Source organism: Aedes aegypti, chromosome 2 (genome assembly GCF_002204515.2).
Source record: "Aedes aegypti strain LVP_AGWG chromosome 2, AaegL5.0 Primary Assembly, whole genome shotgun sequence".
Lineage (NCBI taxonomy): Eukaryota > Metazoa > Arthropoda > Insecta > Diptera > Culicidae > Aedes > Aedes aegypti.
Window position 1 is genome coordinate 321391050 of NC_035108.1, and position 15966 is coordinate 321407015.

The 15966-nt window shown below is 36.3% G+C and overlaps 1 protein-coding gene and 1 long non-coding RNA gene across 2 annotated transcripts in view; both read right to left on the reverse strand.

The window, feature by feature from the left end:
• Positions 1 to 8087, reverse strand: part of LOC5570959 (mothers against decapentaplegic homolog 3) — a 74097-nt gene extending 66010 nt beyond the window's left edge. The window contains exon 1 of the mRNA XM_001659375.2: positions 7373 to 8087. Within this exon, the coding sequence (XP_001659425.2) occupies positions 7373 to 7572 (200 nt within the window). The 5' untranslated portion in view covers positions 7573 to 8087. The remainder of the gene's footprint in view (positions 1 to 7372) is intronic.
• A 276-nt stretch (positions 8088 to 8363) lies between these two features.
• LOC110675769 lies at positions 8364 to 9023 on the reverse strand. The gene is made up of 2 exons (XR_002499782.1): positions 8685 to 9023; positions 8364 to 8622 (listed from the first exon to the last, which is right to left on the reverse strand). It is a non-coding gene; the product is annotated as an uncharacterized LOC110675769 (long non-coding RNA).
• Between the last annotated feature and the right edge of the window lie 6943 nt (positions 9024 to 15966).

The following is a 15966-nucleotide window of genomic DNA, read 5'->3' on the forward strand; positions in this document are numbered from 1 at the left end:
CCAAATTGATAATTGAATCAGGTATTGCAATACCTCAATTTTTAATATAAAAGTAAAATTTTCTAATATTTAATAGCTCAAGCAGTCCTTAATAGCTATCGAATACTTCAATGACGATTTTTTAATTGTTTTAAACAATATTTTTAATACCATTAAAATATTATAATAACACCTGGACTACTAAAAAACACATAATTATGGTATGACACAAAAATATCGTATGCGCAGATAAGTGCGAGTTATTTGTCCCAACTCGGGAATTAACCATGTATTATTAAGGTGCAACATCTCGGAATCCTAAGATGGCCAGCACAATGGCCGACTTGTGTCCCTACTCTCATTTTCAAAAGCACTAAACTGGAGAAATAGTTGACAAACGTTTCTGATCTTCTTATTTTAAGCTTTCTGCTAGTGCACAAAGCCAAAATAAAAAGTTCACTGCTGTTGAATGGTTTCTTCGTGAGATTTGTGCCTTTGAAGTTTTAGTGCAATCCTAGAAGTTGATTCCAAACTGTTTTACCTTAAGGTATTGTAATACCTAATTCGAATATCAGTTTGGTGTTTGTAGAATATGCATGAGATATTACTTATGCAGGACTCTTCCATACTTCATTCAGGTAGTAAGTATTGAAAATTATCTGGTATGGAAAACCTCAGCTTGGTATTCAGCAGCAATTTTCTTCTCCTCGGGTATTGTCTTATTAAAATTAAAGCTTTTTTGGAACCAAATGTAAATTCTACTTATAAAAACTATATATTGCTAAAAAACTGTAATAAAACTAAAGGAGCTGTAGTTTTAAAACTTACGCTATCCTAAATCGTATTATTATGTTTATTGGGCAATTTGATGAATATAAGTTGCTCAGTTCACATTTTTCGTCATATCAGCATAGCTTACCGCCACTAACCATCGCTGTATTATTGTTTTGCATCGTTTCTGAATTTCGCTACTTTTTTCCCGGTGGGTTCTCACCTCTCCCAAAAAGCTACTACCAGCTAAGCGCGAAACGCTGTATGGGTGTATGCAAATGTTGTTGACCTTGTGCGCTTCGTACACAGAACCCTCGTCAGTCGTGTGAGTTTGTTGTATGTGCAAAGTGCAATGATTCCACCAGGATTATTGATTTACCCCTCGACAACCGACGGGTGAATATTCGGAGCAAACGGCGAAAGGAAGGAGGCAGTGCTTTCGCCTATGTGTTGTTTGATGCGGATATGTTTAGTCCGGTTGTCTGTGGTGCAACATGGGACCGCGGATGGATTAAGATACGCAATGTTGCGTCAGTTGATGTTGAATGGAGGAAAATTAGAATTTTAGAGGGATTCGCGATAAGGGCCTATCTGACAAATCAATAACAATGAGAAAATACCAATGAAATTCTCATGTCCAATTTTTATTACCAATTGGAGAAAACATACTCAAACTTAAACCTTTTCACTATAATTCACATTTCATAAACCTAGTTTTAAAATTCTCATGAATACCACACACCGCTCCTACAATTTCCCTAGCTATTTCGTACTTAAAAAAAATTATAACGTTTCGCCTAAAACGTACTCGAGAATGCCAGTATCGCCCAATGTTATGAGCCTGTAATCGATATTATATTTTCAGTATCGGCTATTATTTTTGCGCCGTGTTTACATTCTGGTTTCAACTAAGCCCACCATGTTTATTTTTTGTTTGCAGCGTCGCCGTTTACTATCGTCGTGTTTTGATTTCGATTTCAGATGCGCCCATCACTTTGACAAACAAAAACTCAGGCGTAATCAATGAAGTGTGTTGGTTTGCATGAGGTGAAGTTTCGTCTTCTACAAATTTGCGTTTTTTGAATAGTTAAATTATCGGTAGGGGAAAAGTATAAGTGCAATGAATAGACAATCGAGCTACAATTTCAACGCTTTATTTTATTGAATTGTGTACATTTTGTCAGTTTCGCCCAGATCGCGAATCTTTCTAGAATTGTATTGTTTTGAAAACTTCCTACGAGGATGCCAAGGCAGTTAAATTCAAAACATTTGTAACAATTTTTAAATAAAGGTCATTCCATACGAAGCTACCACAAGCTACCAGAAAAACTCAACGCTCTAGGGATTTCTATTGGTACTTTTATTTTTTTTTTTTTCCAGTAAAAATTCTACTTGTCGTATCTAGTGGCATTCATCCAATGCATTTTTACGGACATCCATAGGATTTCCTCCGTTCATGATATCAACAAAAATTCAACCAGAAATTTGTCAATAAATACCTTCAGGAATTACTCTAGAGTTTCCTCCACGGCCTAATCCAAGGATTCCGCCAGTAATATTCTAAGAAAGTTCTGATGGAATTTATCCAACAATACTTCTAGGTAAATTCGTTAATGTTTTTAGTTTTTTTCGTTTAATTTTGATGTAAAGTCAAATAAATAATAAATAATAATAATAATATCAGGTCCGAAAGTTAAATCCTGGAAGGATTTTCACTGTGTTCTAAGAATTTGAGCTTGGATGAATATTTGTCGAGATCTGGACGAGTAATTCATGAGATGATTTTCTGAGCGCTAGATGCATTTTTTGACAAATTTACGATAAATTTACAAATTTATTATTATAGTCCAGCATAGCAAGGAGGGTGAGTGACAATATCACTCACCATACTACCGTTAATGATGAGTGGTATAGCTTTGCCTGCGAATTTATAGCACTATTAAACCTATCATTTTTGCCCAACTTCTTGGTGTCCCTCATACCCAGAGTATTTAAGGTGTTTGGAGATTACTACCACTCCATATAAGAAAGGTTCCTAGGAAAGAATCCTAGGGAATAATATTGTTAAAACACTTACATGCACACTTTACACGAAAGTATTGAAACCAAGGTTATATAGGTCTCAATGAAAGGTAGGCAGGGCTTCACGAATTCTATCAGTGTTCTTTTCTACTCAAGTGCTCGAAGGAGTAACATCAGAAAAGTGATCACCAAAGTATAGCATTTATTATAGGCCCTTAGCTAAAAAGTTAAAAGTTAAAATGGAATACAGTCGCCTCTCCACATCTCGATATCGAAAGGACCATCGATATACGGAGACATAGAACATATTTTTAATGAATACTAGATTGAAAACCGATACGTTGTTAGGAAAACAGGAATAATAATGAACAAGCAGACGTCATTTCAAGTTCATCAATTTTGGTTAATCACGAAAATCTGGTCTAGTATCCTTTAATAAAATGCTTATCGACATACGGAGAAAAAATCGAGAACGAAAAATCAACAAAACCACATCGAGACATGGAGATATCGAGATAAAGAGGATATCGAGATATAGAAAGATAGTTTATATGCAGAATGAAGGGACCGAGGAAATCATCGATGTAAGGAGAGATATCGAGATTTAGAACATCGAGATGTGGAGAGTCGACTGTATAAGAAAAGCGATTAGTTAGATTTAGATTTAGAAGATCCAAGTATGTTACACTGTCTCGGAGCCATTCAGGTGACCCTATTCTAAACCTAGTTTATACGACTTAACAGGAGGTATTGAAGACGTGAGCGAGCTTGATGAGCATGAATTTCAAGCAATCAAAGCCACCATATTCCTTGAGCGAACTGTGCCACTCAATCAGAATCTAGTTAGTGATCATGAGAGATCACTGTTGAAATAAACAATGAGCTTGGCAACTTAGCAACAGTAAACCAAATTTCGCTTTAAAATCAATTTGAAGAACTTCAATCTTCAACGTTTGGAAAAATCTTTCTTACTTTTCCATCCAATATTTAGACTATCCATTTACATCTATTTGATAATAAAGACTCGTGGAACTTATCAGTAAGGAAACGAAAGTGGCATTAACAAGCTCAACAACGGCAGAGGACAGCCGACATCAGCAGGACCAGGTGCTGTGGCAAGCATTTTTTCCCCAGACTTCGTGTACAGTACATAATGCAAACAATCTTACCAATATTAAAATAAGCAGCGGTCATAAATCGATATTACTTAGTGCCTTCAATGCAATTGCGCCCCATCTCATAACGCGCGATGCAAATTTACACGCACAACATAGAAAGGTTTTTTAATAGCTTCCGAAAAACCTCCCAGCCGAAATAAATCAAAAGTTCCATCAATCCGGCCACAAGATGCATCGTATACCTAGATGTTCTTTCTATTGCAAAATTTCAAATAATTCGGCCAAGAAGGTGCCCCAGTACTTCTTTACCCAAAAAGACTGCAGTATTCGCTAATTTAACACATGTCCTCTATTGTAACATTAGATAAAGAAAAAAACTGAAATGAATTTTAGGCACTAGTAAACCATCCAGCAACATTGTTTTTTTTTTCGAACGAATCAAATACAATAAGGCCTCAAAAATAGCATACTCTAAATCGAAAACATTTTATCTGCCTGTACAATTTTAGAGCACTGTTATTCGAGAAAAACATTATTCCTCAATATACTCCAATTTGGTCAAACAACTGCCGTGATCAATTGATTTCTGTTGCTGATCTGCGCAGATCACAAAGGGTTTGATCAATGATCGTCAACGCTCATCGAGCTTGGCAAATCACGGCCTACCCCTTAGCTGATCATCAAGTGTGCCTAAAATAGACTGATTTTTGCTCATGAGCTGAGCATTTTCAATACCTGAACAGGACCCATTAGGTGTTGACCACGTATTGGTCTAAGCTCCAATTGCGGAGCGGTGTATTCTATAATTTGTCATCTGCCGTTGTAAGACTATCAAGACAATCTCGGGTGACCAGAAGCGACTATCGAGCCTTGATCTGGAAGTTTGGTTTAGGGTAGGTAACCTGTAAAACCTTCAGCATTCAGCAAAGCCGCTACACGTGACAATCACGTGTCCATCCATTGGTCCAACTAAGCCGGCCGGCCATACCGTAAGTAAAATTCAATAAAAAGTAAGAGAAAGTATAAAACCGAAAGAGTTGGTTTTGAGTTCTGATCCCCCGGTCCATTCGTTGTCTTAAAGACGAGGGAGTAGCCCACCCCAAACGACTTCCGTGACTTGACCAGAAGTTAGGGTATTGATTTGTCAAGATCCAGGCATTCTGTCCAGGAATTGTTTTCAAGTAACACTATTGATTTACAACCGTTCAAAACATTGAACAACATTGATAGATTGAAACATTGAAAGTCTTGGACAAAAAGGAATTACGAGGAGATCCTTGATGAATTCCTAGAAAGTTTCTTATATAGTAATATATTTTAGATTAGATTAGATATTTAAAAATTTCCTAGAGAGATATTGATAAATTCTTGTGCTATCCTTATATGATTCTTGTTGAGATCTTCGTTGAATAAGCTCACCAGAATTTTGAGAATTTCCGAAGAAAGTCGCCAATAATCGTGAAATCTTGATTACTTTTTACTTTGAGAAAATCAATTTTAACGAATCAATACGTTTCCTCTAAAACTGTTTCAAGGGGGCAGGATCCGTCATTGATTTAAAAAGTTTCAAAAGCAGTTTTTTCGTTCAAAATTAAAGAGTTTACATGGAACTGTGTTCACTGTATTCTATTCTTCAACCAAGACACAGTGAGCACATTTTCAACAAATAAATTTCAGTTTTGAACAGAAAAACTGCTTTTGAAGTTTCGATGATGACGATGATATCGATAACTGATTCTTGAACGATAAAATTATTTTTAGCAGCGTCGTGTACATCGCTTGAACTTTGCAAACTATCAGCTCGCATTCAAACATCAAGGTACAATATTTTTAAAAAGCATAAGAAAACACCTGATGCCTTTAATTAATAATTATGAACTTTGTTCATAAGTATTCTGTAACACATAAAGCTTGAATTACAGTTAACTCTCCATAACTTGATATTGAAGGAGGATCGAATTATTGTATTGTATGTGATGTAAGGTATGTATCGAGTTACAGAACACAAAACCAGTACATCTGCAATTCAAGGGACCATTGAGGAAGTCATGAAAACCAACTTTGACTATGGTTCTCTAACTCGATATCGTGATACGAAACATCGAGTAAGGGAGAGTTGACTGTATATGGTATTTTTAAAAACGGCAATGAATTCAGCAACCCTAAATTTAGTAAAAAAGCGGAATGTTGGTGTTCCGTAATGTAAACCAATCCGAATGCTAATTAAATTAGTGAAACTCATTGTCAAGTGGTAACAATGGACAAATCATGAAAAAAAAAAAAATCCACGTGCTAAGACTTGAACGCATGACTTTTGTACCGTCGTGCGGGGTGACATTGGGCCATAAGGGTGACTTTGGGCCAAGATTTTTACAGCAAACTAAAACCATAATAATGAAAACAATGTGGCAAGCTTCAAGAATACGTTATATTTAGCCAATGGATGGTCTTGGTTTTGTTTTTTGACTCCCGTACTAGCCATGAGATGCATCGAAAAGGGCGGTCAAAGTCACCCCCTAGGCCCAATGTCACCCCGCACGACGGTATGCTAGACGAGAGCTACGACCAACTATGCTCCTGAACTACTTGATGACCCAATAGCTCAGAAGGACACTGTTTTTCCATTTACTTTTTGAATTCAGTCGAAATCAATATCTTAGATTCTAAATTCTTCTTCCTTGTGTCGTCACTTTTTCAATGGCTTTCGAGATGATGGCACAGCTTTTCGGCTGTATTACCAAATAATATTCTAGCAATTGTTCTACAAAGGAAGAGTTCTCTATAGTTGATCATTTTCCTTGGCAATCAACATATCACAGACAGTTTGTGGACAATAACCATAATGTTTGAGCAGATATTCCCTTATAGATAAGCATGTGAGTCACTCAATCCTACACCTTTTCTCTGCGAGCAAATCGAATTAAAAATGATATGGATTATCAGCAACACAATTGGAAACATACCTCCGATCACTGTGAGTGTGAATCATCGAGTTCATGAATCTTCACAGTTCATGAAAATTTATACAATTAGATGTTAGCCTATACTTAGCAGCCAACAACGGTTTAAATTACGACTGTTCAGTTTATGCTTCTCTGGCATCTTCGCTATAGAATATTACCATCCGATTCACTACATTCCGTATGGGTAATTTGGAAAGGTTGGTTTCAGCGGTGTCTCAAAAGTACAGAAGAGTTATTACTCCAATGAAATATAAACCTCTTGCAACAAGGAGATACCCACTTCCTTGCTTACGTTTGAACGATAAAAACACAACTACTGAACTACCCAAACAATGAGCAGAAATTTGAAAATCATTCAGCACACATATTTCGGAAGCATCGCTAACAACCTTCCCCTGAAGCGAACGAACCTCGCCACCAGCTGACCTCGGTTCTCACAGCGAAGGTTAACCCCGTCTTACGCACCGTCTCTCGCGCCCCACCAAAGAATATGACGACGACGGTATGTAGGAAACTTACCTCGGAATGGTAACACACTTGGTGTTACAGTTCTGCGTCGTAATGGCCCGCTCCAGCTCCTCCAGGGCTCCGGACTTTTTTAGCTTCTTCACCAGACTTTTGACCGCTTTCTCGCACCATTTGCCCTCAACGGAATCGTCGGCCGAGGCTTTCTTCCAGCCTAGCAAACGCTTCACGATCGGAGGACTAAACTGGAGCATTTTCTTCTTCCACGGAAAAGGACTTTCCAGGGGAATCACTCCCGTCTCGAGTCGCACTCGCTTTGGCTTCCGGCTGATCCGGAAAAACCGGTCCAATTACTACGAAATGCTATAGATATTTTCTTTTTCTTCTACGGGGGGAAACTACGCACTCGGTTTCACACAACACTCTTCTCACGATGATGGTCGAAGAAAATCGATTACTCCACTTTTGGGGCAGCAGCCAGAGGAACTTTTTTTTTTATTTCGGACCGAGCCGACCAGGAAACTAACAATGACTTTCAATCACCAGAAAATTAACACGAAATTCAACAAAAATCCCACTCGCGGGCACTGCCTATAGGACGCCACTAGAACCGGCCACCGGAAGACGATATTTCGGGCAGGATTCTTCGCAAATTTCCTGCCAAATTTTGCAATTTAAAAACACACCCGTAACAACAGGAAGGAAATTTGCCAAAAAAATTACTAGTCTGCTCTTTCGACTCTGCGCTCGATTCTCACTTTGCTTTGGGTTTTGATGTTGCTGTTCACGCTAACATTAAAGTACCCTTCAAATGAGTTCCATGTACCCATTTTCGAGAAAAGTGGTTTAACTCATTAAAAGAGTAAAGTCGCTTTACCCATTAATGAGTATCCTCTTCGAACTTCAAATAATGGGTATTTTTCACTCTTGGTTTTCAAAACAAAAAATGGGTAGTAAAACCTCACTTTTTATGAATGCTGCCGCAGATTGAGCTTTTTTCAAGATTCAAGGAAAAGACCAGGAAAAAGTATAAAACATTATTAAAAACTTATAACACAATGTAATATATTTATCATTCATATACAAATTATACGATACGTTTCTCTTCCTGGAAGTTCACAAACACACTGGGCCATGCTATTGAAGATGCTGGTTTACTTTGTCTGCGCCAAATCATTCTCCTTGGAGCCGGCCCAACCCACTTATTCCACGGGTACACAGCCGTCCGTGTCCGTGTCCGCTATAGCGGACAATAAGAATATTCTATAGGGTTACTACACGCTTCCAAAGGGATGTTAAAATGTCTGAAACAAAGAACCGAATTGTGAAGATCGTCATTCCAAAAGAAAATACCGGCATTACTTACGTGTCTGTATGTGTCGATGGTTAGTTTTTTACGTTATATTTTAGAGGCAGTACTAATATTATATATATTAAACTATTTACTCGGAGATTTTTACATTGAAAATCAACTTATCATTAATACCGGATAGCAGCGAGGGAAAACACAAACAATGGAGGTTATGATGGCACCAAACTAGCATGTGCACTAATTACTCATTATTTTTACGAGAGATGATACTTTAAAATGGGGCTTATATACCCTTTTTCATGTCATTGAAAAATACCCTTCTTCTGACATTTCCATACTGATTAAAAAAATGGGTACATGGAACTCATTTAGAGGGTACTTTAATATTAGCGTGTTGTTGTTATTCGTTTTGTTGCTGGCTAACCGAAAACCCTCTCGTGGCATTTGTTGCATAAAAAGCATCGCGATAATCAGAAAGATATTATGATAGATATTAAAAAATTATAAATTTTATACATATTTTTTAAAGGCTTCTGTGAAAGTTAAAGTTCCAACAAAATATCATGTTTTTTTTATTGAGATTAGAGAACATTACATTACGTATTTTGACTGATAATTTCCAAATTACTTAATCTACTGTAAAGAGTACAATTTAATGTTTAATCCCCTTGGAATATTTAGATTTACTGTAACACGCTAATGACACGTTGTTCAAAACTTCCTCTTCATTTTTGAGGGATTTTACTTTTGGTCTGAATTGGCAGGGAAGGGTATTTTCGGAATTTTCCAACACTGATAAAAATCCACACGCTCGATCTGTGTGTTTAAAATTATGGATCGATTCATGAACGTCCATATCGATTTGCTATGATTTTCTTGCAAACTTCGTGTGTGTTACACATTAAATTCCTGTATTTTGCTTCATGGATTGATTCATCAACCGACAACAGGGATTCCATATTTTTTCCACATAAGTTCCCGAAGCTTTCTCTTCAGATTCGTATGTGTAAACCTATGGATGCATAGATCATCACTCCAACACGGATTCAGTGTGTTTTGCTTATGGTTATCTTGTGTCATAATCATCATGTTCAAGTTGGTCGATTCATTGATTTGCGCAATGAGATTGTTATGATGAAATCCATGAGGTATGCTATCGATTTCCATGTTCAAAGCTTCTAAATTGTTTGTGATCAACCCATGGGATGCATAGTGAACTGAATTGCGGTTGGACCTCGTGTCGAACGACAGTCATCATCGTGCTTCCAAAGAGAAGAAGCAAATTTTGAAGCTGAAAGTGTTAGATGAAAATTTGTGAATTCGATTTTTCTTTTAATAGTGAAGTTGACCGATATACGAGAGTTCTACCTTTCTATAAGAAAACATTGATTAATGTATTAAGTTTAGTAGAAAAATCGGATTCCACTAACAGATTTTCCTGGCTTTCAGTTTCGAAAAAATGGAATATGCTTATCCCTGGCTTCCCAAATTATGGATTTGCGGCGCCCCGCTTGTTGCTGGCTCACGGGTTTGAAAAAAAATCAAGAGAGCTTGCGACAAGCAGAGGAGCCTCGGATCCATATTTTGGGGAGCAAAAGTCTTTCTACCAAATTTCTTCTTTCAGTCCCTTGACATTTATGTTCTATCACACATGACTATCTAAAGCTACTGCATTTCGAATTCAATAAGCAAATCAGTTGGATTTCATGATTTAATATTTGGAAATTCATGTTTGTTTCACATGACAACCTAATGTTGATACACATGTTATTATACCGTGAAATCAATGATGAAATCCATATGGCTACCACACTCAAATCATGTGGTTTTCCTCATTGCGCAAATCTATAAGTAAAACACACGACCTTGACGTGTAGATTTTTCTCAGTGAACACTGATAAAAATCCACACGCTCGATCTGTGTGTTTAAAATTATGGATCGATTCATGAACGTCCATATCGATTTGCTATGATTTTCTTGCAAACTTCGTGTGTGTTACACATTAAATTCCTGTATTTTGCTTCATGGATTGATTCATCAACCGACAACAGGGATTCCATATTTTTTCCACATAAGTTCCCGAAGCTTTCTCTTCAGATTCGTATGTGTAAACCTATGGATGCATAGATCATCACTCCAACACGGATTCAGTGTGTTTTGCTTATGGTTATCTTGTGTCATAATCATCATGTTCAAGTTGGTCGATTCATTGATTTGCGCAATGAGATTGTTATGATGAAATCCATGAGGTATGCTATCGATTTCCATGTTCAAAGCTTCTAAATTGTTTGTGATCAACCCATGGGATGCATAGTGAACTGAATTGCGGTTGGACCTCGTGTCGAACGACAGTCATCATCGTGCTTCCAAAGAGAAGAAGCAAATTTTGAAGCTGAAAGTGTTAGATGAAAATTTGTGAATTCGATTTTTCTTTTAATAGTGAAGTTGACCGATATACGAGAGTTCTACCTTTCTATAAGAAAACATTGATTAATGTATTAAGTTTAGTAGAAAAATCGGATTCCACTAACAGATTTTCCTGGCTTTCAGTTTCGAAAAAATGGAATATGCTTATCCCTGGCTTCCCAAATTATGGATTTGCGGCGCCCCGCTTGTTGCTGGCTCACGGGTTTGAAAAAAAATCAAGAGAGCTTGCGACAAGCAGAGGAGCCTCGGATCCATATTTTGGGGAGCAAAAGTCTTTCTACCAAATTTCTTCTTTCAGTCCCTTGACATTTATGTTCTATCACACATGACTATCTAAAGCTACTGCATTTCGAATTCAATAAGCAAATCAGTTGGATTTCATGATTTAATATTTGGAAATTCATGTTTGTTTCACATGACAACCTAATGTTGATACACATGTTATTATACCGTGAAATCAATGATGAAATCCATATGGCTACCACACTCAAATCATGTGGTTTTCCTCATTGCGCAAATCTATAAGTAAAACACACGACCTTGACGTGTAGATTTTTCTCAGTGAAAGCAGGATTGCACAAACACATTTGAGAAAATCTAGCGTAACATTTGAAAAGGGCCTAACTGCAAAATGTAAACAAACTTGATTATTCATTATTCGTATCATTTTTTACGTAAATTATTCCTACATACTCTTACGGGCATGCAAAATGCATTATTAATGGTAATTTTATTCAAATTTAAAAGGGCCTATCTGAAAATGATAAAACTAAAAGGGCCTAACTGGTCATAAAAGGGCCTAACTGAAAATTTCCATCAAAATCAGATTGGCCCTTCCGTGCATTTTTAATTTTCCTCCATATTTTTCAATATTTAGCCATTGTATAGTGTTTTTGAAATATTTGAAAAGGGTCTATCAGCATAATGTAAAAATTGAGAAATGCTCGATTGAAGATTCTGTAACATATTGATCGTTACTATTTTAAACTCATTGCTATCTAATAGTTTTAAACTTTTGTTCGACACTCATAGTCTATTACTGGGCCACGTAACGTTTTAAATCTAACATAACATAAAAACTAGTAAAAAATGTTGAATTCAAACATCATCGGCAGATAGGCCCTTTTACGAGTCTTCAAACCAGTTAGGCCCTTTCAATTAGGCCCTTTAATTGAACATGGTTTCAGTTAGGCCCCTCCAGTTAGGCCCTTTTATTTAACATAGTTCCAGTTAGGCCCTTTTGGAATTTGGTAATTTTATTGATTATTGAATAGATTTTCAAAGTTTTAGAACAAAATCAATCGATTATGTGAGAAAATCAACATTGAATATTGAAAATTCTTTATTGAAGATTCTGTACTATATTGATTATTCATATTTCAAACCCTTTCTCCTATTTACTAGTTTTATACTTGTGTTCAACACTCATAATAGTCTACTAGGTGGCCCATAACGTTTTAAATCTTAAAAAACAAAACAACTCGTGAAAATGGTTGAATTCAAACATCATCGGCAGATAGGCCCTTTCACGAGTCTGCGAACCAGTTAGGCCCTTTCAGTTAGGCCCTTTGATTGAACATGGTTTCAGTTAGGCCTCTCCAGTTAGGCCCTTTTATTAAACTTAGTTCCAGTTAGGCCCTTTTGGAATTTGTTAATTTTATTGATTATTGAAGTGATTTTCAAAGTTTTAGATCAAAATCAATCGATTAGGTATGTGAGAAAATCAACATTGATTAATAAAAATTCTTTATTGAAGATTCAGTACTATATTGATTCCTATTTCAAGCCCATTCTCTTTTTTACTAGTTTTATCATAATCTTAATGCGAAGTTAGTTGAAAAACTGAATTTTTATCCTGAAAAAAAAATCAATTACATTAAAAATTTTGAATAATTTATATTTGTTAATTTTTGTTTGTTGCCTCTAGTTGTGGATCGAGTTCCAAAAGTCGCGATTTTCACAAAAACAGCCCTGCAAGAATTCTTCTTATACTTCTTCTTGGCATTACGTCCTCACTGGGACAGAGCCTGCTTTTAAGCTTTGTGTTCAATGAGTACTTCCACAGTTATAAACTGAGAGCTTTTTTTGACAAGTTGCCATTTTCGCATTCGTATATCGTGTGACAAGTACGAAGGTACTCTTTATTCAGGAAAGTAAAGGAAATTTCCATTACGAAAAAACCTGGACCGACTGGGAATGGAACTCAGATACCTTCAGAATGGCTTTGCTTTGTAGCCGCGGATTTAAACTGCTCGGCTAAGGAAGGCCCTCAAGTATAAAACAAGTAAAAAAGTGAATGGGTTTGAAATAGATATAATAAATAAGGTACTGAACCTTCAACCGAGAATATCCAACATTTAGCTATTACATTGTTTTTCTCTCGCTTTATTTTATTTAAGAACTATGGAAATCACTTCAATAAGCAATAAAATCAACAAATTCCAAAAGGGCCTAACTGGAACTATGTTTAATAAAAGGGCCTAACTGGAGGGGCCTAACTGAAACCATGTCCAATCGAAGGGCCTAACTGAAAGGGCCTAACTGGTTTCAAGATTCATTGAAGGGCCTAACTGCTGATGATATTTGAATGCAACCATTTTCACGAGTCGTTATGCTATTTGAGATTTCTAACGTTCTGGGCCACGTAATAAACCATAATGAGTGTCAAACACAAATATAAAACTAGTAAAAAAGTGAATGGGTTTGAAATATCAATAATCAATATGTTGCTGATTTTGTATAGAATAGTTTCCAATACTTGGCTTGTATGATATTGTGTTGTTTTCTCACATAATCATTAAATGTTGTCGAAGAATTATGCAAATCACTTCAATAATCAATAAAATTAGCAAATTCAAAAAGGGCCTAACTGGTTTGAAAATTCGTAAAAGGGCCTATCTGCGTATGATGTTTGAATTGAACTATTTTTACAAGTTGTTGTGCTATTTCAAATTCAAATCGTTGTGAGCCACGTAATAGACCATTATAAGTGTCAAACACAAGAGGTTATCCGAAAATGACGTCCATCAATTGGGGCCTCCTCCAATGGGGGGATGTACGAAAATGTGACAGTGCATGGATTGGGTATTAGAAAAAGCGTGACAGAGGGGGTAGAAGGGTTCTAGAAATCCCGAAAAACGATGGACGTTATTTTTGGATCTTCCCCAAGTATGAAAATAGTAAAAAGCGAATGGGTTTGAAATAGGAATAATCAATATGGTACTGAATCTTCAACCGAAAATTTCAAATATTTAGCTATTATATAGTGTTTTTTCACATAATCGCTAAATTTTGTTCAAGATTTATGCAAACCAATTCAAAAATCAATAAAATTAGCATATTATAAAAGGGCCTAACTGAAACCATGTTCAATCAAAGGGCCTAACTGGTTTGATGATTCATAAAAGGGCCTATCTGCCGATGATGTTTGAATTCAATAATTTTTACGAGTTGTTGTGTTATTTGAGATTTGAAACATAATGAGCCACGCAACAGACTTTAATGGGTGTCGAACACAGGTATGAAACTAGTAAAAATGCGAATGTGTTTAAAATAGGAATTATAAATATGGTACGGAATCTTCAATTGAGAATTTCTCAATGTTTACGTTTTGCAGATAGGCCCTTTTCAAATGTTACGCTAGAAATGTCAAAACAATAAACGTCAAAGTATCAAAGTGTGTTCCCAGAAAGGTATGCAGCTCCTAAGGTGAAACAGCATGAACTTAAAAATTCTATGCATCGTAAAGACACATGGGGTATTGAGTAGTTGAACTTGATGTCTTCTGAGGATTATGAACTGTGTTGTAGTTATATATGTTCAATGGTAACACAAAATGAACCTCTGAGCTGATGAGCTTTTTTTCATTCTACTGGACTGCCCATAACTGCATATTTGTAACATTCGACAAAAGTAGGCATTGAGTAAATGGAATACCAATTGTGCATTTTATGGCAGCATGGGATCACATTACGAGGCTCATTTATAATTTCAATGTGACTGTTATGCGGTTATAATTACCAATGTGACAAAACAACTTGGTATTTTTTTCGAATTTTCTAGAACAATCTCACAGATTTCAGTACACTGAGAAAAATCTACACGTCAAGGTCGTGTGTTTTACTTATAGATTTGCGCAATGAGGAAAACCACATGATTTGAGTGTGGTAGCCATATGGATTTCATCATTGATTTCACGGTATAATAACATGTGTATCAACATTAGGTTGTCATGTGAAACAAACATGAATTTCCAAATATTAAATCATGAAATCCAACTGATTTGCTTATTGAATTCGAAATGCAGTAGCTTTAGATAGTCATGTGTGATAGAACATAAATGTCAAGGGACTGAAAGAAGAAATTTGGTAGAAAGACTTTTGCTCCCCAAAATATGGATCCGAGGCTCCTCTGCTTGTCGCAAGCTCTCTTGATTTTTTTTCAAACCCGTGAGCCAGCAACAAGCGGGGCGCCGCAAATCCATAATTTGGGAAGCCAGGGATAAGCATATTCCATTTTTTCGAAACTGAAAGCCAGGAAAATCTGTTAGTGGAATCCGATTTTTCTACTAAACTTAATACATTAATCAATGTTTTCTTATAGAAAGGTAGAACTCTCGTATATCGGTCAACTTCACTATTAAAAGAAAAATCGAATTCACAAATTTTCATCTAACACTTTCAGCTTCAAAATTTGCTTCTTCTCTTTGGAAGCACGATGATGACTGTCGTTCGACACGAGGTCCAACCGCAATTCAGTTCACTATGCATCCCATGGGTTGATCACAAACAATTTAGAAGCTTTGAACATGGAAATCGATAGCATACCTCATGGATTTCATCATAACAATCTCATTGCGCAAATCAATGAATCGACCAACTTGAACATGATGATTATGACACAAGATAA